The sequence below is a fragment of the Palaemon carinicauda genome, chromosome 6, assembly GCF_036898095.1.
Source record: "Palaemon carinicauda isolate YSFRI2023 chromosome 6, ASM3689809v2, whole genome shotgun sequence".
In the NCBI taxonomy this organism is placed as follows: domain Eukaryota; kingdom Metazoa; phylum Arthropoda; class Malacostraca; order Decapoda; family Palaemonidae; genus Palaemon; species Palaemon carinicauda.
In genome coordinates this window covers 90,392,193-90,418,173 of record NC_090730.1, presented here as the reverse complement: position 1 = coordinate 90,418,173, position 25,981 = coordinate 90,392,193, and the positions used below count along the sequence as shown (strand labels likewise).

Here is a 25,981-nt window from a genome sequence, read left to right as displayed (position 1 = left end):
CTCACCACTAGGAGGACGGACACTCCTGAAACTCATTACAAGGAGAGTGCTGCGTACACGAGTGACCTCTGCAAGCAGGACAAAGGGAATGGCGATCGGTGACAGGCGCAGGCATGAATGTGCTGCATTGGTACCCTTCTCGTCACAGACAAACCCACATGACAAGATCATCAAAAACCAAGCACACCTGAGAAAAGTTAGTAAAGTCAAAAGCCAGTTTGTATTGCTAACGGGAGAGAGAGAAACGAAACGTTTACACTCTTCCAAACCAAGAGCAAAAGTGATGACATATCACTGCTAATTAGCAGTGGGTGGTTATACCTTCGTAAAACTATACAGAACAAAAGGGTTTGCATTGAGTGTCTGAACAAAGAGCAGCATGGAAACAAGAGCAAACTAAAGTAGAGGATATTCTAGTAAGAAAAAGGAATGAAACCTATGAGAGTGACAGATAATAGATAAACAAAAAGAATAATAGAATGGGTCCCTAAAGATTGCAAATGAAGTAAGGGAAGGAAGAGATGATGATGGACTGATGAGCTAAGAAAATTTGCAGGTATAGATGGCATAGAAAGACCATAAACAGATGGGAGCCCTATGTCCTGCAGTGGACTATCAATGGCTGATGATGATGAGATTAGCATGTAAACCCCAGTTCATTTTCTTCATTACCCTTAGTTTTCTGCACACAAAATATCCATGTTTTTTATCATTAAATCTTCCAACTATTTTTCTTTTCTTGTCATCGAGCCAATATTGAGGTGGCCTATTCTGATCCTGTTTAGAGCTTGGTTCTTTAGCTGCACCCGTTCATGATGCATTAGCACTCACCTTGTCACAGAGTGAGGGCAATGTGTCTGTGCGTCAGTTATGGAATATGTCCTGGGACTATTCTCATCTATATTATGCGTCATTCCATTGCTTGCTCCATGGGATTTATAGTCAGATGCCTTTCCTGACACCAACCCTCTCTATTTACCTGGGCTTGGGACCAGCACCCATTGGAGCTGGCTGGATTTTTCCCAGTCAGTCCATAGAAATGGCCAGTTTTAAATTAAGAGTATTATACTGTACTAGGCTACAAGCATCAACATATTAATAACTGAGTTTAGCTTTGGATTCAGATTCTATCACTATATTATGATGTTAAAGTCAAGGCCAGAAAACACTAAAATTGGGACAAATTCCTTATGACAAATATGTAGTACCCACCTTGTAAAGTTATATAGATATTGGCAAGATTAAACTTGAGTACAATTTGTACTAAATATGGATTTACATATTCACACGTTGGCAAAATATTTATTTAAATAAAATAAGTAGACACTAATGGAGATCAATTCATGATCTACAATTGTACCAAGTTTAACTATAATTCTTTTATCATATTTAAAGTTCAAATGACAAGTAAAGCATGAAAATCACAGATGTTGTCAATGGAGGACTCAAAAGGAAAAATAAAATCAACCTTTCCAAAATACTGTACCTTTATCATTTAAAAAATACTGCTTCCACTAAAATAAAGGAGATACACGACAATTGTACATGGAAATTTGTTTATTTGACTACAATAAAAATTACTGCACTTAAGTACTAATCCAAAACCGTCTAAATAAGCTACTCTTTTCATCAACAAATCTGCTCCCATTTTCCTCTACACTAACAACAGTGTTAGTTACACAAATACAGTACATACCTAACTGCATTCAGCTACTTACTAACAACCATAGGGACAACTACAACACAGACCTAATAATAATCGGCTATCTATCTATCTATCATGTATGAATAAAATCCTAAAGCTAACCCATTACATAATGCTACGACCTATGAATAAAATAATTAGAAAAAATAATTCAGATAAAACTGTGTTGCTAATAAAACCTTGAGGAAAGTTGAAACTTTATTAGAATTTAGAAAAAACCTTCATCCTTTTAGAAATAACTACTGCTGCTGTAAATTTCAATACCACATAGACAGCAAGTTGATCATATGATGGCTTAATAATTTAAAGAGTAATGTACAAGTTATATAAAACACCAAATCTCCAAATAAAAACAAAAGGCTGTACATTTGTTTGCAATCAACAAAATGAACATCTTTAATAAAGAAACTGATATTCATTCATTTACTTATAAGGACTAACATTCACAAGACCCATGGGAATGACATAATATCAGTATCACTTTTCTTAACTGGTGTTGAGAGAGAGAGAGAGAGAGAGAGAGAGAGAGAGAGAGAGAGATTTCACTTGATCCAATCTGTAAATCCCCTTTCGCAATGCACCCTACTCTAATGAAATGGCATATGCCAGTTTACTTGTTTTTTATTCATACACCTTTGTAGTCTGTTGGGACAGACTAGATCAGTAAGTAGAATGTGGGTATATAATTACTATGGCACAATATTCCTAAAATAAGAAGTGTTCCTCATATATTGTATGTGCTGCACTTTACTTTGAACTGTCTGATGCAAATTGGGGAAACCCATACAGTATTTTTCAAATTTTAGAAGTTTTAAAAATCCAAAAGTTATGACTAAAACATCCTATTTTAAAAGGGAAACAAACAATTTGACCTAAGGTTCCCCACCTAAGCTAATTAAAAGCCATATCCTTACCTACTTTAATTGCCGGGGGGGGGGGGGTATACCTTAGACTGCTGTATCCTTAGCTTATCCTAAGACTAAGTCTCAACTCTGTTTGCCTCCTAACTAACTTCACTTCTTGCAATTTGGCGTCAATGACCTTGGATGTCAAGATGCCAGATAACTCATAATCAATCAATCACTCATTACAAGGTAACACCAAATCACAATATTTAATTCATCTAAATTCATACCTTTGTACTTCAGACCAAGATACACTTTTCCCCATAAAAAAATCAATTTGACAAGTAATAAGAAAGTTTATGCCTGTCCCAACCAACTACATACACCTCAATTCCCTTAAGCAAAGCACCCAACTCTTAATGAAATAGCAAATGCCAGAGTTTACATGATTTCTATTCATACACTGTTATGATGAAACCCTAACACCAAAAGAATTTGCACAAATAACCAGTGCTTATCCAAAATGTTGATAATATAAGCCTACTCTCCATTTGGTCATTGCCTTATGACACTAACTTTATAATTAACAAACTCTGAGTGTAATTTTTACATTACAGTTTCTTAAATAAACGACATTACAAAAAAAGTTACATGCACATATATTTGACATGTGAAAAAAAAAAATTACACAACAAATTGTAAATCATAACTATGATTCTTAGGGATAGAAGAGAAAATAAATTTAAAAACAAGAATTTACACAGTATAATACAATTATACTCCAAAATATATTGTCCAACTACAACTTCCTTGTGTAACTAATGGTGAATTCAATGTTCATATCTTGGTTTTAAAAATTACACCTCAAAATTATACTGCACTAAATCTAACCTATATAACAGTATATACAATACACTAACAATGAACTAAGCTAATCAAAATAAATACATTAGGCATATACAAACACAAAACTGTTCCCAGAGTATTAAAATCACATTCACAAGCTACCTATTAGGGCAGTGTTATTTTCCCAAAATGCTCCATTAAAAGATTATCCATTTCATGGCCTCATATAGTAGTTAACTATTTATACTCAAAATTGAGTGCCCTGCCGATAACAAGGCGTCTGATTTCACTGGTTCCTGCTCCAATTTCATATAACTTTGCGTCTCTCAGAAGTCTTCCAGTAGGATAGTCGTTGATGTAACCATTTCCACCTAAGGACAACAGAACGAAAAATTAACCGAGTCTTTTTGTTCATACAAGTTTGACTTTAGTAAGTTCATAATTGAAATGCTTAACTAAAGGTACAGTATGCACTTACCAATATCAAAATTAAAGTACAGACACATTAATAACACTACCTTGAAAGATTTTGAGATATGAGATCCAGATATCAAGCTGTTACAAAAGCTAAATAAACTATTAGGTGGACTTTAGATCTAAGTCAAAAATTTTTAAAGTAATTTGTATTTTTTCTAGCTATACAAACTTGAGCCCTTCACTATAGAAGAATAGATAAAAGCAAAGCTAGAACATGTCATTTAAATTATAATGAGTTGTAAACAACTGACAGGTAATTACCGTGACGGGGAGGCGACTGCCCCACGCCGGCTTACTGACAATTCACCATTTCACTTAGATTGAAGCCTGGTACTTTCTTGGGGGCTGCTGATGGCGGGCAATTTTGAGTAAGGGACTCATGTTTATATAGATAGTTAAAATGAAAATCACATACTTTAAAAATTTGTGATTTGTTCCTACGCAAATACAAACCATCGTCCTTTACTAAAGGAGATTTATCCTTAGGTGGAAGTCCCATTTCCCAAATGGGTGGAAGCTTAACTCGAAAACCCGGAACTCTAGCATTTTAGATTCATAGAGAAGCAGCAGCGAATTTCATGGCCCTGGCTGTTAAAAGTGTTGTACTTGAGCTGGAATACTCTATGTAGTAGGCTTGCAAAGTACTGTAATGGGTTTGAAGATGTTGCAATTTGAGGACTATCTTATAATTGTGGATTGCCTCGCTACATCACACCTGCCCTTGTAGGGAGCATGGGGAAAACTCTCTCCCATGCTTGAGCACGGAATTGCTACGAGCAGTCTGGGTAGGCCAGTCACTCTTCACTTTCATCCCAGTCTTATATGTAACCACAGTCCTTGACTCGCAGCTATTGGTACTGTGAAAGGAGCCAAGTTAGCTTATACCACCTACTGAGCAGCTACAACAAGTCCTAGAGTGGTGTCTAAGGACTTGTGGGGTCACACTCCACAGGTAGAGGCAGTGACAGTTGTATGATGCTTCCATACACCTGCTTGGAAAACCTACATCACAGAGAAATTCATCCTCAGTGCCAGAGGTGCAGATGCCTCTCACGTCATGAGCTTTACACATGATTTATCTGCAGAATATGAAAAGTGTTCGAAAGATCACTTCCTTTAACCATGAGATCATATTCCTGGAGGTGATCTTGATTCTTCTTGTACTCACAAAAAGATGCAGTAAACGAGGTCTTCAAGGCCTAGTGAGTTTCAGATAACACCTTAGAGCTCTCACAGGGCACAGTAAAAGGTGGTCAGGGTCATCAGTTACTTACCCAAGACTTATAACTTGGAAAGATAGAAATCTGCTATTAGGCATGGATGGGTTCTGAGTTTTTGCGAAAGGGTGATGTTGAATGAGAGACCATGCAGTTTGCTAACACATTTAGCTAAAGCGAGATGGAAAACCGTCTTCAGGATGAGGTCCCTGTCTGAAGCTCGCCTCAACGATTCGTAGGGTGCCCCCTTTAAGGAATGTAACACCTTTACCATGTTCCAGGAAGGAGGGCTCACCTCAACTGAAGGGCAGGTCTCCTCAAAACACCTAATTAAGCATGGAAATTTACTCCTCCGAAGAAGTATCTTCTTCTCTTGTCTAAACACTTGGCTCAAGGCTGAGCGATTATCTTTTACTGCTGAAACGAATCAGTGTTTCTCCTTATGGAGGTAGTACAAATAGCCAGCAATCAATGGTACAGAGATTCCATGGGGAGAGAGACCCTTCCCATGACACCAACCATAGAAGATGGGCCACTTGGGGTGGTAGACAGCCACCGAAGATTTGCATTGGTATCCAGACATCTGTTGCAATGTCTCTTTAGAAAAGCCTTTCTATGAGAGGAAATGCTGAATGACCTCCATACGTGAAGACAATGGGATCTCGGATCATTGAGGAAAATCCTGGCGTGAGGCTGACATACAGAAGGTTGAGGGAGTTGGCAATTTTCTCGGAGTCTCTGTTAGGAGGTGCTGAAGGTTCCTGTACCACACTATGTGTGGCCACCTTGGATACCAACGTTAATAAAACGTTGGGAGTGTCCCTTACTCGATTCACAACTCTCTTAAGTAAGCAAAACGGCGGAAAAGCCTAAGAGTTGAAGCTGTCCAATGGGTGTTGAAAAATATCCTCGAATGCTGCTCCTGGGTCTGGAACAAGAGAGCAGTAGATCAGGAGGTTTTTGTTCGGAGATGTATCGAAGAGGACTATCATTGGAGAACCCCAAAAAATGAGGATCTATGTTGCTACCAGATGACACAAATACCACACTGAAACGACTGCTTGGGTCTTCCTGCTCAACTTGGCTGCTCCCACGTTCCTCTTTCTCGGGATGAAGCGGGCTGAAAATGTAATCACATTGTCCTCTGCCTACTTAAGAGTTCTCACTGTCAGATGGCACAGCTGCACTGACATAGTACTGCACCTCCTTGTTTGTTGATATAGGACGCCGCCACGTTGGTGCTGTTGCTCACCAAAACCACCGAGTGACCTGCAGAAGACGGCAAAACTTTTTGAGAACTAAAGAGGCTGGTCTCATCTCCAAAATTTTTATGTGCCCCCAGCAATTTTCCTCCATCCAGGAGCCAGATATCATGTGTCGGCCCCTCTCTTGAAGCATCTGAGAAAAAACTCTGGAGGCAGCAGCGAGTGGGCATCCTTGGAGGTTTTCTTTCTCCAACCACCATCTGAAGTCCCTCCTCGATTTTTTAAAACTATGTGCAGCAGACCCCATTTTTTAAAATTTACTGATGGAGCAGACCCCTTTCTATGATAATTTCCCTCTGTTGGTCTATAAGTGTTTCCAGGCTATAATATACTAAAATTGCCACAAATTTATTTATTAATGGCTCATCTTCAATATGAATTTTTACCTTTTACTCAGCATAATCAATATCAATTTTGCAATTTTGCATACATTTTAGTGAACTTAACATCAAGGCTTCCTCCTCACATCTCAAAACATACTGAATACAATGAATAGTACTGTTTTGCTGATTCATTGATTCATTACTCTTGGAAAATCAGGCTCCAATCTACTGAGCTTCAGTTACATATCAGGTTCGACACTGATTCTGTTGTGCTTCTTAGTTTTAAGATCAACTAGTGTAGAAAATCGCAGTTATACGTTCTTGGGAACAGTATGAAGTTCCTCAAAGCAATTGTTGCAAGTCCAGGTACTCTGGTCGGACTTGAGCCTGACAGTCAGCCAAACTTTATTTGCTGAATAAAGTCTTAAGTGTCCTATTGGTTGTAATTTCAACAAGATTATCACCCTCCTTTAACAATAGGGTGACACTGATCTTATATATCTTTGCTTTATCTCTAACAAATGGATTTGTAATCCACCCAAAGGTTGGGTCTGGTTCTTCAAAATGTTTTCCCAACTCTTTGAGTGAAGGCTTTGCAGATGGGTCAACACTGGATTTAATCTATTCAGTAATATCAGACAAGTTTGCACTTTTGTGAGTCATTTGGTTTCATACATTAGATTATAGATGTCATGACTTTCAGGCAAAATAATTTTCCCTTCAACACAAAGCTCAAAAAGACGGGAAAGGATTTTACTTCATGCCAGCCAGTGAACCACTGTATGGTAGAGGAGTTTTGTGTGTTTGTTTTGCAAATCTTCACACAGCTTGAAATAAAAGGATGTTCAGTGCTTTACCTTTGATAAAAGTAAGCCAGAACTGTTTCAAGAAAGGTAGGCATATGTTCCATAGAAAGTTGTTTGCGATAAATGCAACAGCGTGTTGCATAAACAAGTGGTACAATATGTTATAATGAATAAGGGTTTGTGTGAAATAAAAACTTTATGGTTTGTGTGTTAGAAAAAAATACATGTTACATTCAAAATTGTCATGTAAATTCATTATAAAATTTAGTTAGAAGGCCTCAACCGGCAACCCCCCCCAAAAAAAAATTACTTAATCTGTTATTGTTTCTCTTAACAGGTAATGGCAGCAATACCCTAGACTCGGTAGGGAGTCAAGTAGAGGTGTGAGAGAATAGCTGTTACAAGCATTTCAATACAGGAGTAACAATGCCAGCTAGTATTGGAGTAATATTTCATAAACCTGTACCTTTTTACTTTGCTGGTCAGACTATAACTGGCTATGTCCAAGTGATATGTGATAAACCCAAATCTTGTCGAAAGTAGCGGTGCCCTGAACACAGTGTCAGATCATATATCAGCACTTTATAAAGCAAAAGTAAACACAATCAAGAGACATATACTTTGCATATAGGAGTGTAGTTTATAATGTGAAGAAACTTAAGAGTTGGGTTCTGTGGAACGGCTGTGTTGTTCAGTATACAAAGAAAATAAATTAAACGTACCATTGCCTTTGACCTCCATGTGAAGCATTAATCAGGCATTTGAATTTTTGAAAGAAACTCCTAAGTGTGACTATATTAGATAGGAATGAAAATTATTGTGAATTAGCCTAGCTGTGATGAAATGATGCTCGTGAAGAATCTGTATATTCTTCCAGTGAGTTTGGAGGAGGACATTTCTATGCTGCACACACATATGTACTAGGGTTGTTGAACTTTTGTAGTTCATTTAAATACTGTCCAGTAGCTTCCATTTGCATATAGTTAATCATCTTTAAATTATCCCCGATAGTGAGTACAAAGCATTATATTGTTAGGGGACAGTCAAATGGGTGGGCAGTTTGTTTTTCTGGGTTATTCAATTTTTTTAACCTTGTTATTGTGAGGCTGGAGTGTAAAGGGATACTTGTTTTTTTTTCAATAGAAATTTCTTCATTGATGTACTGTACTTGACTTTTTGTAATAAACTTTATTTTTTATTTTTGTTAAGCCACTTTCAATATATATTTTTTCGCACACCACATTCTGTTACCAGCCTAAAAATAATTCAATTTTTTTCTCTTTCTCCTAATGTTCTTAAATTTTACTTAAGCTTGAAGAGATCTTACCTAAAGAAGATAAAGCTATTCATTATTTCTTCCGATTTTCCCAGAATTAAATCAATGGTCATACTACCTATTTATTCAGCAAGCTCAAAGCAAGAAAAGATAATAGGGAAATTTGAGATTCTAGCTGGGTCCCCTTGCCCATTATAAAAAATCGAGGGGTGGTGCCTTGTGTCCAGTTCTTTTGACTGTTTTACCTGTTGCCCATATTTCTGGGTATTCCACTGTTTGATCTTCTTGTGTAGCGAACGTTGGAGTGTGGTCGGCATTCAGACACTAGGCAGTCTGTGAGCTACAGTCCAAAAATCACTTCAATGTTGTAAACACCCTTTGAGTCTAACTGTTATTGCAGTTGCACCATCTGTGCTGATGCAAACATAATGGGACCAGTGTAGTTTATTTTTCACAATAAAATGCTTCTGGAGAGAGAGAGAGAGAGAGAGAGAGAGAGAGAGAGAGAGAGAGAGAGAGAGAGAGAGAGAGAGAGAGAGAGAGAGAGAGATTTTTCATGGCCAGAAAATGTAGAGGTTCTTCAATATTGCAGGCCGTTGTCAGACGCCAAGATAATTTGGTTCTACAAAAATAGGAATTTTGGACATTTTGTTCTAAAAATAGGAATTTTGGACATTTTGTTAACACTTTTGAGCCAGGTTTTAGTCTAAAATCTATCAGATAACTATGCCCAAATCATGCGGACTCATCAGAACATTTCAGGGGTTCATGGACCAAACTTCAAGAACCACTTGGGAAGACTGGGTCATCGAGATGTTGCATCCATGGTGACTTGAGCTTCCACTGAAGAGATCTTAGGCCTATCAGCTTCCTGGCACCAACTTCTCTAGAGACATCGTGTCCCAGGAGATTCTGCCACTGGTGAGCTGGGAGTATCAACTGTTGCAAGAGAGGAAAAGTTGCCTTCCGCAAAAGTGACAACCTTTCTCGGGATGGAAAAAATCTCCCTAGAATGATGTCGATGTCCATCCTCAGATAGACTATCCTCTGTGTAGGTGACAGGACAGGCTTCTCCTGATTAGCTAAGACCCCCAGGTTTGGCAAAATGAGAGAACACTGACTGTGATAAGGAGTTCCTTCTCAAATTCCTCTAGAATTAACAAATCATCCAGGTAGCGGAGCAGGTGGATTCAGTTGATGCGAGCCCACAAAGAGATTAGGGTGAAGGCCTTCAAGCAGACTTGGAGCTCTGTTGACAGGCCGAAACAGAGAACCTTGAACTGAAGGACCTTGCCTGCTACCACTACCCGGTGATACTTCCTGGAGGAAGGGTGATCCGGGATCTGATAGAAAGCACCTTTCCGATCCAGAATTACCATGTATTCATGCAGTCTTATCGCTTGCCAGACTGTGACCGCTGTCTCTGCCTTAAAGGGTGTTTGGCGGATGAAATTGTTGAAAGCTGAGAAGTCGATGACCGGTCTCCAGCCTTCAAACACCTTCCATACAAGAAAAGTCGAGACTGAAGAAGCCTGGGGAGCAGTTGCCAACCTCTTGCACCCATCAGCAGCATGCTCTGTACTTCCTACTGTAAGGCAAGATTTTCTGCTCATCCCTAGCGAAATGATGATGTTGCCAGAGGATGAATTAAAGGAGGGAGAGAGCTGACGAATAGGAGGAAATATCTGGACTAGACGACCTTCCCTATATATCTTTCTGCTCCGTGCAAACACCACCTCCACCAATTGACCTGTAGGCATCCCCTACTAGTGGTGGAATGGTGGGAATGCCCTCCTACCTCAGGCATTTCCTTCTGCCTCTTCCTCGACCCTGGTTCTGTCAAGAAGGGAAAGACTGTACAGAAGGGGTTTTGAGGATGAATTGTTGAGATCATGCTCCTATTCTCCGCATCAATTTATGGGCTGGTCAAGTGGAAGGTTTCCTTTGACCTAGCAACGAAGGTTGAGCCTAGTGAAAGGACACCGCCCTCAGTAGGATGGAGCTCTGGGTCTCTCTTTACAACTTCTTGACTGCTGCATCTATCTCCACCAGAGGAACCAGTGTTGGCTCCTTGACAGACAAGTTGCAGAGGGTAAGTTCCTGCGAATGCTTGATGCTTAAGCACCCAGTTTGCCCACTAGTTGGTGCCCTGACCCTTATCAGATCAATGTCCTTAAGGGCTTGCTTCTTGGTTAGGTCGGTAAGATCCTTGGTGTCTGGAAAAGCTGACGAAGCCGTCAATAAAGGAAGCCACCTGTATTGTTGCTATGCCTGATGCTGTAGAAATAATCATGTTAAATTGGAAATATACAAATTGTTTGTTAAATTTGCATTTTATGATTTTGTATATAATTGCATTGTAAATATAATAGCTCACCTATCATTTCAATAATGACTAAATTATCTTCTTTTCAGACTGGCAAAATGTCCTACTCTCTATAGGGCCCGTAGCTTTAGTAAATGTGAAGAATGTTGTGCAGTAAACAACTGACCCCATGAATAAAGATAAGATCATCTTTGATTAGCAAAATATTTGCTCAGTAACATATAATCAAGAAGTGATTACTTGTAGAAGTGTTCCTTATTGATATCGTTATTGGCGAGATGTATTTTCTTTACTATTTGCATCAATAAGAATAACTGGAACTGCACTTCAGTGTCACCTGCATCTGACAATGAAATACCTAAAATGATGTCAGAATTGATTTTGTCTATTATCTTTGGGTTGTTGGATTATTCAATGTTTCACGCCAAAGTTAGCGATAGTTTACAATGACACCAGTTTAGCTTGGTCCATTAATAATCTTGCCAACTTTCAATACACCGGTGTTGGATATCTAAAAAATGGTTTAAAATTTCTCGAGTGGTGTGAACTTATTCTCTGTGTAGTTGTTGTTTAGTCTTATACAATGGACGCAAGATACTGAACTCTCGAATGCCAAATGTGTAGGCAACCTTTCTTTTTTTTCTAAACTACTGGACAATTATTTTTTATTTGGATTTTCTTTGGATACTAGTCCCTAAATTAATAAAAACTTTTATTTATGACCTGCACAGAACTGTATTTCTGTTCACCTCTAATAATCTGACTCGAATCCTAGCCTTTATTTTTTGAATTAGTACGTTGAGGAAGGGACAAGTAGAAAATCTCACTGAGATTTAAGCTATTCAGTATCTTATTTTAAATAACTCTATACAAAGTTTAGTTGGATTGGAGTGGGTATGCTGATCGATAACATCATGAAGTTCTAGGATTCTCGCTCGGTCCCCTTGCCCAGAAAAAAATCAAGGGGGTGGTGCCCATTTCATTTTGATTTTTTTCTTTTGCTCAGATCTCTGAGACAATCCACAGCAATTTTGTGTGGTGCAGTATTACAGTGTGGTCAGCATTCTGACAATAGGTAGTTTGTGTGCTATGTGCAGCGAAAGTCTGCAAACTACTACAACGCCGATGACACTGAGAAGGAATCTGGGACCACTGCTAACCACTCTGAAGACCAGCCTGGTGTCAGTAATGACACTTCCAGATCAAGTGGATGAGAAGAGAGAATTCCACATGTGTACGATAGTGCTTGCCTCGCCGAAGGAAGCCGGCCAGGATGAAGTAAAAGGACCTCCCTGCCCTAGGCGAATCATTGGACTCCAAAACTTAGGTCTCTATCTTGGTTAAGGTCTCCATGAGAAAAACTGATCATGGAAGTTCCAATTTGGGTCTGGGAGTACTGAGGGTATGGAAAAGGTCGATCGCCACCGTCTTGCCTTTTGAAGGTGAAGTAACTGTCTCTCAGAGGCTGTTCACTTTTCGAATGTAACGAAGGACTTCATGAAAGTGGAGTCTGGTTCCCCTCTTCTGTCTCCACAAGAGCAGGAACTTCTGTCTGAGGAAGTTCTCCTTCATATTAGGAACATTCCGAATCTGACTTAAAGTTCTCTTCTTCGGGATCGTCGCCTCCTGACCCATGAGAAGGTCCAGCTGAATCCTCATAATTTGCAGCAAATAGTTAAGTCTATGATCCTTAGAAGCTCGCTCTCTTACTGGCACCTGCCAAGAAGAGAGAGAGAGAGATTGCTTGCCGATGTCCTGTCATTTAGAGAGTGGCTGATGGACCAAGGATTGGTCTTCTTCCTCTTTATTGGAGGCAGATGGTCACCAATAAAGAAATCTCTCTCAGAGAAAGGAAACTTCAGTGGGTTTTAACACCAGTGTCGTCCTTGGAAGACGAGGCTTTTTTAGAAGAGCAGGTCCTTCTAGGATCTCCAAGAAGGACATGGGTAATCAGCTCGTTGAAGAGATGAGAAGTCCAAAGAAGGAAGTGGGAGAGGATCCGGATAGGCAGGACTAAAATCATCCTCTGTAGTCCAGGGTAGTTGCCAGCAGGACAATGACCTCTGACGGGCATCTGGAAACAAGGAACTATTACGGATTATCGTTCAAAGGGGAACCTTGGAGTGTCATACCTCTGAAAAGAGGAGGGCTCCCCCTGAGGAGGAGGTCCTGCTGTTTTGCTAACGAAAACAGATGGACCTCCCTGCCCCAAGGTTTGCCCTAAAGGCCTGTCCAGATTAGTAAGCAAGCCCAACAGACAAAAGCTATTCCCATAACCCAATTCAATATATCAAAGTGGGAAGGAGAGTGGTGGGCATGAACAGAACTAAGTTGGCGACAATAAAATAATCGCGCGAACCAGTGAATGCGGGTTAACATACATCAACTGAGTACTGTATGGTGATTTGTTTTGCTAGTGGTGTTGGGTAGCAGAAATGTTTTCCTGAGCCCTAATTTATTATCATTCTCACTTAACAAATCCTTTTTCTTGTACAGACATCATAATGTCCACCCCTCCTGTCATTACCAGTGCAAAAAAACCTCAAAGCATTATGTGGTCAAAAAAAGAAAACATGCAATTCATTGAATTGTACCGCCAACATCCCTGCCTATGGAAAGGCCAAGGTGACATGCACAAAGATAGAAATTTATGTGAAGTGGGTCTGATGGCAATAACCAAGGAAATTAAAAGACACATCCTGACATTACCACAGGGGATTTTAAAATACAAAATAGGCACCCGGCAAAATCAACGCAAATATGAAATGCGACAAGTTTTTTCAAAGTCTCACAAGTCCCGGGAACTGGGAGAGAGGACATTTACATGCCCAAATTATGGTGTTTTAATTGCCTTGCTTTCCTCAATGATGGTGACATAATCAGACAATTACTGCTAAACTTGGATAATGGCAACAACAAAGCTGAAAAGGATTCTGATTATGCTGATTATGAGATATGTGTTTCTCTTTCTCCCTCCTCTTCCTCCCTCTCACTCTACCCTCCCTTCCTATTTTCCCACTCTTTTTCACTATCTCTCTCTGTCTCAGTATGTCTACATTTGTGTGTAAGTGTGTATCCACAAACACCAATCAAGTCTATAGATTGTATGTAAGTATGTATATATGCATACAATGTGTAGGTAATTTGGTAGGCATAAATAACCAAAAGAAAGAGAGAAAGTGCTGAATAATTTAGTTGGATCAACAATTGGACACCGAAGTCCGTTCATCAGAGCCCAGCTGCTAATCCCTAAGCACCCCATTCTCATCATGGCTTCAGCATCTGAGGGGTCGTATGTAAAGGCTTATTTTTTTCTTTGAATTTTTATTGTGTTAGTGTATTATTGTTATATTACAGTCAGCCCTTGTTCCTCGCAGGTTCTTGCTTCCCGGCTTAGATTTTTCGTGCATAAGAATGCAATATCCATCAAATAAAAATTTTCATAATCGCGATAAAATTCACGCTGCGAAATGATTTCAAATAGACCACGCTCCTTTACACTGGGAGTACTTCGTGCCACTACCTATCTCTCTCTCTCTCTCTCTCTCTCTCTCTCTCTCTCTCTCTCTGTCACATCGAACGTAATAGCGGTAACCTAATTGTTCGATGACTTTAAAAATCGGCCAAGTACTTTCTTCTTCTTTTACCTTTTTTGCATATGGTTTCATAATTGAGGTGGGTACAAGTTGACTTATAACTGAAGTTATGAAAAGTATTTTGGATATGGAAAGGAATCTTTCGTAACAGTTTAGAATTATCGTATATTATCATTCTGCCATTAGTGGCAGTTTGCTATTGTAGATTAAACACATAAGGAAAAAAATAATTTCCAGCTTTGCTACGAATTTAGGAATTTATATGGATACGGTAAGTAAAATATTTGTAATAACAATGTTTACTAAATGTTTGTAATAACATTAGTTATCACTTTGATCATGTGTGTTTAATGCGTTCGTTTGTTCATTATGATCGAAGATGGAGCGTACAGTAAACAAATGGAAGGTTTCCGTTTCAGGTGACGTCATAAAGAAAAACATTATATAAATAGCATTCATTTCATTTATTTGGAAGTTCTAAGAAAATTTAAGTAGAACATTGGTAATAACAAAATCAACATATAATCAATACTTGGTAAGATTGCTGTCGATGCAAACACTAACATATACACAGATGTGTAAATGCGTCTTGTTTCTTCATTATGATCAGAGATAAACATAAACAAAACATTGGTTGTCGTTTTATATTGCGCTTTTTGGCGTGTTTAGGAAACGCATGATATAAAATCGCCTTTATTTTAATAATTCTGGATTTTCAATGATTCAACAAAAGCTAGTCTATAGAGTGATGGTTTTGCTATTCACCAGTTGTCTTATACAATAGATATGACAAACATTAAAATTTGTCTGTATATTGGGTCGTGTTATAACGGGAAATATAAGGTGTTTACACACATCCTGGTTGTAACTTTAACCTTTTTTTCAAGTTATTAGAACTTTAAAGTATATTGAATGTTTGATTTATTTACAAGAACAATTTGATATTATAAAGAAATACAGTATAGTACATAGAAAGTATTGGAAATAGGTAGTAAACACGTTTGAATAGGCAAGTTGCTGGTTGCTATGGCCCTAATGGAATTAATTCTGTTAGTTGTGTGTTTTGAAATATGCGATTTTCCATTTATACGAGGTCATTGATCGACCAAATTCTTGCATAATTCGGGACCCTAATGTATCATCAAATTTTGGAAATGTAAAGATGTTATTACAAATGTTGCTTTATTTATTGTATCCTCAGACATTCAAAATAAACAATATAACAAAGGCGATTCTATATTATTTTTTTTTTCTTACATATATCATTTAAAAGGGATAATATTGTGTTTACCTTTCATCGCCAATTACAATGAACAAACAAAAGCATTTAAACATACAAGTGATAACTAATGATATCGATAGGTTTTAGCACTGTATGAAAACTGTTACTTCTGCAATATTTATTACAAGATGTTTGGAATAAGTTTGAAAATTATATGAAGAATTCTTTTTGCTATTTCTGTTCCCATATCCTCAAGATCGGCAGCTTGAAATTAGCTGACGACAAAACAAAATAAGTCAGTAATTGTTTATTGTTAAAAAATACCCAAAGTTTAAAAATACAGAAGAAAATATGGAAATATTTGGTAAGTCCACCATTAAACTTCCTGAAAGATTACCGAAAGATAAACGTTAGAGTACATAAGCCGATGTTTACATTTTCTCAGCTGGGCTTTGCAAGGATAAGAGTAGATTTTATTGATATGGAATTATTTTTTAAATAGTCTGCTGATTATGCAGATATGTCAATAATAATTAAAGTAAAAGTTATATTATTACCTTTATCATCACTTTGTTTCATGTGAATCTTTTCATGTATATATGTTGGTAATTATCTCACCGAGGCTGAGGCTAGCCTACCCATAAACCCTTCAGAATTCAAGGTTAGATATTTATAATGGTAGTACAAGACAACCCACAATTTCTTGGGATGAATTTCAGGATTTAATGGTCATCCTATGCACAGGATTTAATGGTTGTAAAAAAAAAAAAAGGTTATTTCAATATTTAAAAAATAACTCAAGGAAATGAGTAGGGGACCTGACTACATGGAATCTTTCATTATTTGAAACAAAAATTGGTCAAAGGGCTACCAAATAATAACACTTATACTGTAATCTTAATACTTTACTTAAAGAACTACAAATTTGAAACTGCCACAGACTACTATATTAAAAAAAAAAAAAATACAAAAGCACACTTGATTACTCACCTAAGCACTGAATAGCTTCCAAACACACCTGAGTAGCTTTTTCAGCACAATACAGTATGACACCAGCACAGTCCTTGTTGTTGAAGTGCCCCTGGTCACAAGCACGAGCGACACAGTATAAGTATGATCTGCATGCATTCAAAGTGCAGTACATATCGGCAAGCTTACCCTGTGAACAAATCGTTACAAGCGATGTTACATGTTATCAGTACCATAGCACAAAAATAATCCATATTAATATGTACCATATAATATATATAATATTATGCAAGAAAATTCAAAACATGTCACCTAACTACAGGTAGTCATCAACTTATGACCTATGCTGCGACTATTCAACTTTACGACCACCTTTTCACTGTTATGACGTCACAAGTCTGTTGGAAATAGTACACTAATAGGACACTATTTCCTTAGAAATAGTCTATATTCTTGCATAAATATGAATGAACTTTATCTTGGAAATTTAGTATTTTCTTTTACTGATGATGTAATGTACAATATCCATTTTAAATAAAAAATCTATTAAAAGTTTTAATATCTGTCGAGCCTGGTAAACCCTATTTGCCAAAAGTGAGGATTCCAGGGGTGGGCCAGTCAAGGGCGCAAACTGTGCAACTATTCGGTCAACAGCCATTTGAGCACAAGGGCTGGGTTTTGTAAGGAGTGCAGGTAAAAACATGTAGCCACTTAGTTTTTCCCCCATTTTTAGCTTAGATTAATTATTACTTAATTTATGTTTAACTGGCTCTTACCTATTTCGGGTTGTGTGCAGTGGGATTGTGTAGTTTTATATACTTTGGCTTTCGAGACTAGCACAGTCTCTGGGTCACATGGGCCGCGTGTCCGAACCCCATTTCAATCATTAACCATTGTAGAAGACCACGAGTCTAATCAACCATATTTTTTTTTTCTATCAATTTGAATTTCCTTTTATTACATTTTGCGTTTGTTAAGATGTCCATTTCTTTAATGTAAATTTGTATAATAAATCAAGATTAGGTTAATTAAACCTCATCGTATTTTTACTCCATTTATTTCATTATGCCTATTATGAATATTTAATCTCGGGACAGTATACATATTATTTTGAAATGAGTAAATAACTCAAAATAAGTGTGTTAGCAAGTGACTTAGTATTGAATCTATCTGCTTCGAAGGTAAAGATCCATATCTTTAACTTTTACTTTACTTTACATCACTTCTCCCATTTTTGTCATTGTCTCAATAATTACTTAACGTAAGATTCCTGTCCAGCATCTCACTGGGGTCTCTGGGACGGAGCCGAAACAGAGCCTAGGAGTGTAGATGACCTTAGACCTGACAAAGCTAGAGTAGGCTTATTTCACATGTGGAGTTTTTAGCCCTCTGGACAGAGTACAATTTCCCTTTTTTGCATTCCGAGAGGTGGATAGTGAACTACAGTGATACCTCGGTAGTCGAACGACTCTATACTCGAACAATTCGGAGTTCGACCAAAATTTTCGAGAAATTTTTGCTGCGGTGCTCGACCAAAAATTCGGTACTCGACCAGCCGAACACGTGACGACCGCATGGGCTTTGTGATGATCGCGCCATCTCGGCCACTCTCGCTTGTTCGGGAAGCATCAGTTCTCTCGAGAGCGTCACTCAGACAACGCGCGATCAGCATTCGTTGTGATTTAGTGATTTTCAGTGCTTTTAATTGCTTTTTTAGCTTTCATAATGAGTCCCAAGAAAGTAATGAGTGTTAAGGGGAAGGAGAAGAGGAAAACAGTGCGAACAACGATCGAGTTGAAGAAGGAAATTATAGCGAAATATGAGAATGGTGTACGAGTGTCCGATTTAGCGGTAGAATACGGAATGGCGAAGTCGACCATTTCTACGTTTTTAAAGCATAAAGAAATGATTAAGAAGGCGAATGTTGCAACGGGAGTTACGGCGGTAACTAAGCAAAGGCCACAAGTGATTGAGGAGATGGAAAAGTTGCTTTTAATATTTATTAAAGAAAAACAGTTGGCCGGGGAAAGTGTTAGTGAAGCGTTCATTTGTGAAAAAGCGTTGCATATCTATGAAGAATTAGTGAAGAAAAGTCCGAGTACCAGTGAAAGTGATTCATTTACATTTAAAGCGAGCAGGGGTTGGTTTGAAAAGTTTCGTAATAGAACAGGTATTCATCGTGTTACTAGGCATGGGGAGGCAGCTAGTTCGGATCAAATTGCAGCCGATAAATACGTGGGGGAATTCGATCGGTACATAAATGAACAAAATTTGATCGCACAACAAGTCTTTAATTGTGATGAGACTGGGTTATTTTGGAAGAAAATGCCAGCCAATACGTACATTACCAAGGACGAGACGAAGATGCCAGGTCACAAGCCAATGAAAGATAGGCTAACATTGTTGCTGTGTGCAAATGCAAGTGGCGATTGCAAGATCAAACCCTTGTTAGTGTACCACTCGGACAACCCCCGGGTGTTCAAACGAAATAATATTTGTAAAAGTGCACTACCAGTTATGTGGCGCTCGAACACTAAATCTTGGGTCACAAGACAATTCTTTACTGAGTGGATAAACGAAGTGTTTGCCCCCCAGGTTAAGGCTTACCTCATTGAAAAGAGCTTGCCAATGAAATGTCTTCTGGTTATGGACAATGCTCCTGCACATCCTCCAGGTCTCGAGGATGACTTGAAAGAAGAATACAGCTTTATCAAAATCAAATTCTTGCCCCCCAATACTACTCCCATACTCCAGCCCATGGACCAACAGGTCATTTCAAACTTCAAAAAACTCTATACCAAGGCCCTTTTCAGAAAGTGTTTTGAAGTGACCAGTGACACGAAGTTGACCCTAAAGGAATTCTGGAAGGAACACTTCAGCATCCTCAACTCTGTTAACATGATTGACCAAGCTTGGCGAGGTGTGACCTATAGGACATTGAACTCTGCCTGGCGTAAGCTGTGGCCATCATGTGTCACAGAGAGGGAGTTTGAAGGTTTCCAACCAGAGGCGGGTCCAAGCACTGCTACCCCTGTAATTTCTGATGACACTGATGTCGTTGAGGAAATTGTTGTCATGGGCAGGAGTTTGGGGCTTGAGGTCGACAAGGATGATATTGATGAGCTTGTAGAAAGCCATTCTACCGAGTTGACTGTGGAGGAATTGTTGCACCTGCAACAACAACAGCAGCAGGATCTGATTGTGGAGCAGGAATCTTCAGAAGAGGATGAGGTAAGGGAGGATGTTCCAAGTTCTCTCATCAATGAAATTTGTTCCAAGTGGGCAGATGTGCAGGCTTTTGCTGAAAAATACCACCCAGAAATTGCAGTAGCAAACCGGGCAGTGCATATGTTTAATGATAGTGTCATGTATCATTTTCGAAGAATACTGCAGAGGAGGAAGAAACAATTAACAATAGACCAGTTTTTCACAAAAGAAAAGAAAGCTGCTACATCAAAGCCTGTTTCTCCTCCAAAGAAGAGACAAAGAAGAGAAGAAACCCCTGAAATAGATCTGCCCACCCTTTCATTGGAGAGAGAAACAACTCCTGAAGGAGAACTACCCCGCCACATCATGGAAGGGGACTCTCCTTCCAAGCAGTAACCTCCCCCTTCCATCCTCTCCACATCCATCCCTGTATGCCATCGAACCGCTGCTCAAAGGTATGTTCACTACAGTACAGAAAATGGTTTAAAATTGTTTTATTTTAGTACAGTAAATGGTTTAAAATTGTTTTATAGGATTTTCTGACCAATTTCATACACATTTAGATAATTATTGTTGTTTAGGTACACGTTTTATTAATATTTTGGGCCTGTTCGAGTGCTTGGGAACGGAATAGAATATATACCATTATTTCTTATGGGGAAAAAAAATTCGGTACTCGAACAAATCGGAGGTCGAACACGGATCTCGAACGGATTATGGTCGAGTACCGAGGTATCACTGTACGTCAGTAAAGTTATTAACAGGGTGTTTGTGCCCTGAGTGATAGTGCTCCTTATCCTCCCCTGATGATCTTTAGGAACTGACGTGGGGAGACTTTCCCGGAATGACAAGTTCCCACTCAACAATTAAATAAAAAGACACATTTCTCCACAGTTTTTGGACAAATGTAGCCTTTTTGATTATCTTATCAAAGAAAATAGGACAAATATTTTCTTTAAGTAATACATTTTCTTTTATAATATAGAAATGAAATATTTTTGCGGGATACGTTAGTATTAAAAAAAAAAAAAACCAGAAGCGTTTTACATAATTGGCAAGTCATTCTTTGATGAGTTCATATGACAGCGCACACGTCGGTGACGTCATATTCTGGCTGGAAGGCGAGTGGTTAATCTAGTGATTTGTTACCAAGCAATCTTATTCCACTCATCAAAACATCGAGTAACGATATAAAGTATTTCAGTGGTTTGTATCATCTGTTATGAGTAGCCTACAGTACTATTTACGTAAATTCAAGAAAAGTAGTATTGTATGTCTGATGACGTAATATTTCTGGCGGAAGACGAGTCAGCATATTGAGTAGGTTCCTTTCAATACTTTACAGAGTAATATTAATATTCCCATAATGAAAACATTGTATAAGGATACCAAGTATATCTAATAATGTTGAGAGAGAGAGAGAGAGAGAGAGAGAGAGAGAGAGAGAGAGAGAGAGAGAGAGAGAGAGAGAGAGAGAGAGAGAGAGAGGGGGGGGGGGCTTTGAATAAACGGTATGAAAACTATGACATCCTATAACATATTGGTACTGATGTAATATTCATTATGAAATATTTTTTTTAATCCAAGTTAAAAAATTATATAAGCGATACTCCTTTTTATTATTATGTGCGCATAATCGCATTACAGTAGCGTGACCTTGACATCATCAGCTGATGCCTACCAAATGTAAAACAAAAGTAATTAATAATTATTGAAATATTCCTGAAATTGAAAAATAGAATATAAACGTGTTACACGCTTCAATAAATCCCAATTAAACACATTAATGCCTAAAGAAAATGAAGACTTAATAATGAGCTAAAAATGAAATACTGTATAAAGCTTTAAAAATGAACTACCCATACACACACAAAAAGAAATAGAGAAACATTCGTATAACCAATAATAATGAATATATGTGAACTGAATGAAACCTATGACATCCTATAGCATATTGGTACTAATGTAATGTTCATTATGAAGATATTTCGAATAAGTTCGATCATGTTATGATGCGTCTCTTGGTCCCTATCTTGGTCATAAGTTGACGACTATCTGTACTATATTTCTCTTCCAATGATGGATCATCTTCCAAAAGATCTGACAGACAGTTCATTTAAGACACACACACCTAGATTGCAGAGAAACCTTCTCCATGAGGGGGCTCTTTGACCAGTGATTATAGCCCCCAAAACATTTACAACAATGTTCAAACTATGCATTTACCTTACATGCTTTGAATATTGGTAAAATGCTTATGAAAATTTGCATTCTCCAGCCAACATAGAAAATATAGCAAAATCAAGACAAATATTAATAAATTCTTGGGGCTTCTCCATAATCCCAGTTAACAAACTTGAATCAATAATCATAATGTTCATATTATTTTATTTGCCCTTTTTGAGTTTTATATTTTATATCAGACTTCTGCTATTGAAGTATAAAACGCCTTTCTCTGAAAGTATGTGTACTCAAACCATCATGTGGAGAATTTTTCAATTTATATTGTTGAGTGGGGACTTGTTAGTCCAGGAAAGTCTCCCTACGTCAGTTCCTAAAAGATCAACAGGGGAGGATTAGGAGCACTACTGCTCAGGTCACAAACACCCTGATAATAACTTTACTGACGTAGTTCACTAACCATCACTCTTAAATGCAAAAAAGGGAGATTGTACTCTGTTCAGAGGCCTAGAAACTCCACATATGAAATAAAAGTAATTTAATGGCCTACTCTAGCTTTGTCTAAGGACATCTACACTCTTAGGCTCTGTTTTGGCTCCGTCCCAGAGACCCAAGTGAGATGCTGGACAGGAATTTTACATTAAGTAAGTAGTGACACAATGGCAAAAAATGGGAGCAGTGATGTTAAGCTACTACCTTTAAAATATCGGGTATACTGTCCCGAGATTAAATAATTCATAATAGGCATAATGAAATAAATGAAGGAGTAAAAATATGATGAGGTTTAATTAACCTAATCTTGATTTATTACATAAATTTACATTAAAAGAAACGGACATCTTAAACACAAATGTAATAAAAAGAAATGCAAATTAATAAAAAATATGGTTGATTAGACTCGTGGTCTAATGCAATAATTAATAATTGAAATTTGGATGGACACATGGCCCGGTGACCCCAAAACTGCTAGTCTCAAAAGTAAAAATTATATACAAAAAACTGTGCACACAATCCCACCGCATACAGCCCGAAATATGTTATAGCCAGCTCAACCTAAATCACGTAAGTGGCCACGTATTGGTACCTGCACTCCTTAGAATACCGTCCTTGTCTTCAAATGGCTGTTGACCGAATCGTTGCATTTTGCACTTTGCACCCTTGACTGGCTCACCCCTGGAATCCTCGCTTGTGGCAATAAAGTTTCCCAGGCTTGTTTCCTTCCCTATCTCCAGCCAGCAGGACTCCTGTGTGAGTAGAGTTTTGGAAAGGGGGGTGGGCCAGAGGTGCAGATTCACTGACCAGGTCGGTCAGCCGCTCACAACTATGGCTTCTGAACGAATGGGGTGAGGGTAAGGTCGTCAGGGTTCACCTGGCTTCACCTTCCAAAACAGGTGACGGATGTTGAGTGCTGGGAACCCAGGGGAGGTGCCATTTCGGGACTTTAGGACAGGGCAATATATTGTTGTAAGGAGTGCATAGGAGGCAGGATTTTGCACAAATAAATCTTGCTGCTCTAAGGGAGTTTATATATACAATAATCCTACCTATTCTGGCTTGCTAAAAATTAAGTTAAAATGAGAAATAAGCAATGGGCTGGTGTGATGGGCGAACATCTTAAAATTAATAAACCTTAATTGGTACAGTATTGGGAAATAAAAGCTGCTTTCAAGTCAGCAGTATTAAGATTATATTCAAAACTAGTTTAGTAATTTATCTCGACCCAAGTAGTTTGAGGAAAGAACCACCATACGCCCGCTAAAGTTTTTGCTGTGCGTATCTATACTGACGTCACGAACATGGCGTACGATATGGTCACGAGTTTAGTTGATTAAAAATAGTTCTCCAGATTTTTCAGTAAAGAAAACTTAATGTAGGAGAGAACATTTAGAGAGAGCCTAATGTACAAATGAAAGAAGAGTGAAGAAAAATTCTTCACACATCAGATACGAAAAAAAAAAAAGCCTTTTAGACAGACTAATATTCAATATCCTATTGTGGTTTTTATCTTTAATATTATCTTTTATTGTCAAACACTGCACTATATTCTTTCTTGCACTTAAATCAATAGTGAATGTTAATAGTTAGAAAAAGTATTTTTCTTATTTTTTGTAACTCCCTTGATGTTTATATTGCTGCTTCTCCAGAAGCTTGGTTTATAGACATTTACCACACAAAAGTCCTATTTTCTTTCCTTTCAATAGACCCATTCCTCTAGTAAGGTAATGACACACATTACAGTACTAGTTAATGACAAGAAGCAAAGTACTGTACCAGGCCTTTGTTATTACAGTTTCTCTATTGTAATCGGTAGAACCCCAAGTACCCTTCTTCCAGATTATAAGTTTTATTGTTTTAAATAATCTTCCTCTGGATTTTTTACTAATTACTACACAGGGACAGTAATGTGATTTAAATTGAAGTTATGAGGAGTGTGATTGTCTTAGGAAATTGTTTCAAGTTCAAGTGCTAATGCAAAGAAAGTAGACTTGTTGTTTATGGTGGGGATGAAGACATAAGATACGCCAGCACCTTTCTCTAATATACATTCAACTAGCCAAGTTTTGACAGAAATTTGCTTTCAAGCTCTTCACTTATTTAGCTTCTTATGTTTAACCTCAGAAGTAGTCCTCTGATCTTACTTGGCCAGTTGCTAACCCTGACCTAACTTCCTTAGTCGGATGCAGGGTAATATTTTTTCTATTCTGTAAGGGTTCTGAATGTTATCTGCCCATTGCAATCTGGATCTCTTGCGGAGCCCCTACTACTTTAATTACTTTAAATCCCTCTGGTGCTACACCCTTTCATTCCCATATTTCCAGTCACTATCTTAAGACAACCAGATTGCAAGGCTGAAGACCAAGTTGTAAGTCTGGAGCCTTATATCCCTCCAGTCACCAAAGTAAGAGCTCTTAACCCACTTTGATTTTCATTTGTGTATGGCATTTCATATCGCATGATTGTCTTAGCTCTTTAATGTTGCTGGTGATGTTTTACCTAAAACTGATCTATTTCATCAAGTCTAGAATGGCGCTTGCTAGCTTGGCACTCTCTCATCATGGGTTAATGTTAGCTGGGTAATGGTAAATACAAATATCTTTTTACCTAAAGTTAGTTTTAATAAAAAAAAAAACAAGAATTCCATTCATTAAAGAAAGTATGGAAAATAAATCTTTTATACCATATAAGGAGATATGGATAATAAATTTAAAAAGAAGAAAGGCACATAACTAAAATATATTGCAAATATACTGTAAGCTGAAGCTGAACAGCAGCTCCTATATCAATTACAGTGATACCTCTCGATACAAAAGTTTCCATGTACAAAAAATTCACGATACGAAACAAGATAAGAAGATTTTTGCCTCACATTACAGAAAATTTTTCATAATACGAAACATGAAACAATACGAGATTCGACATGCCGCCGAGAATAATTCAAAAATTCCCGCGTCGCCAAACTGTAAACTCGCCTCCATCATCCCACTCTCCCATTGTTTATCTCCCTGCTCTAATGCTAGTTACAGTACTGTTGTAAGATCCTGCTCTCTTATTGGTCAGCATCTATCCCATCATGCATCTACGTATCGGCGTTCCTTGACCATTTCATTTCAGCCGTGCTCTTGTTCAGATTGAATTCAAGTTTGTGATTTTGCTTTTGTGCTTTTGTTTACTGTATTGTATAGTGTTGCATTTTTCAACTCGTACATTATTAGCCAAGTG

General features: G+C 38.0%; 1 protein-coding gene across 1 annotated transcript in view; it reads right to left on the bottom strand.

The window, feature by feature from the left end:
- Positions 1–1,469: 1,469 nt before the first annotated feature.
- Positions 1,470–25,981, bottom strand: part of LOC137642595 (isovaleryl-CoA dehydrogenase, mitochondrial) — a 225,601-nt gene continuing 201,089 nt past the window's right edge. The window contains exons 8-9 of the mRNA XM_068375291.1: positions 16,895–17,063; positions 1,470–3,767 (exon numbers count right to left, since the gene is read on the bottom strand). Coding sequence (XP_068231392.1) covers positions 3,634–3,767; positions 16,895–17,063 — 303 coding nt within the window. The 3' untranslated portion in view covers positions 1,470–3,633. The remainder of the gene's footprint in view (positions 3,768–16,894; positions 17,064–25,981) is intronic.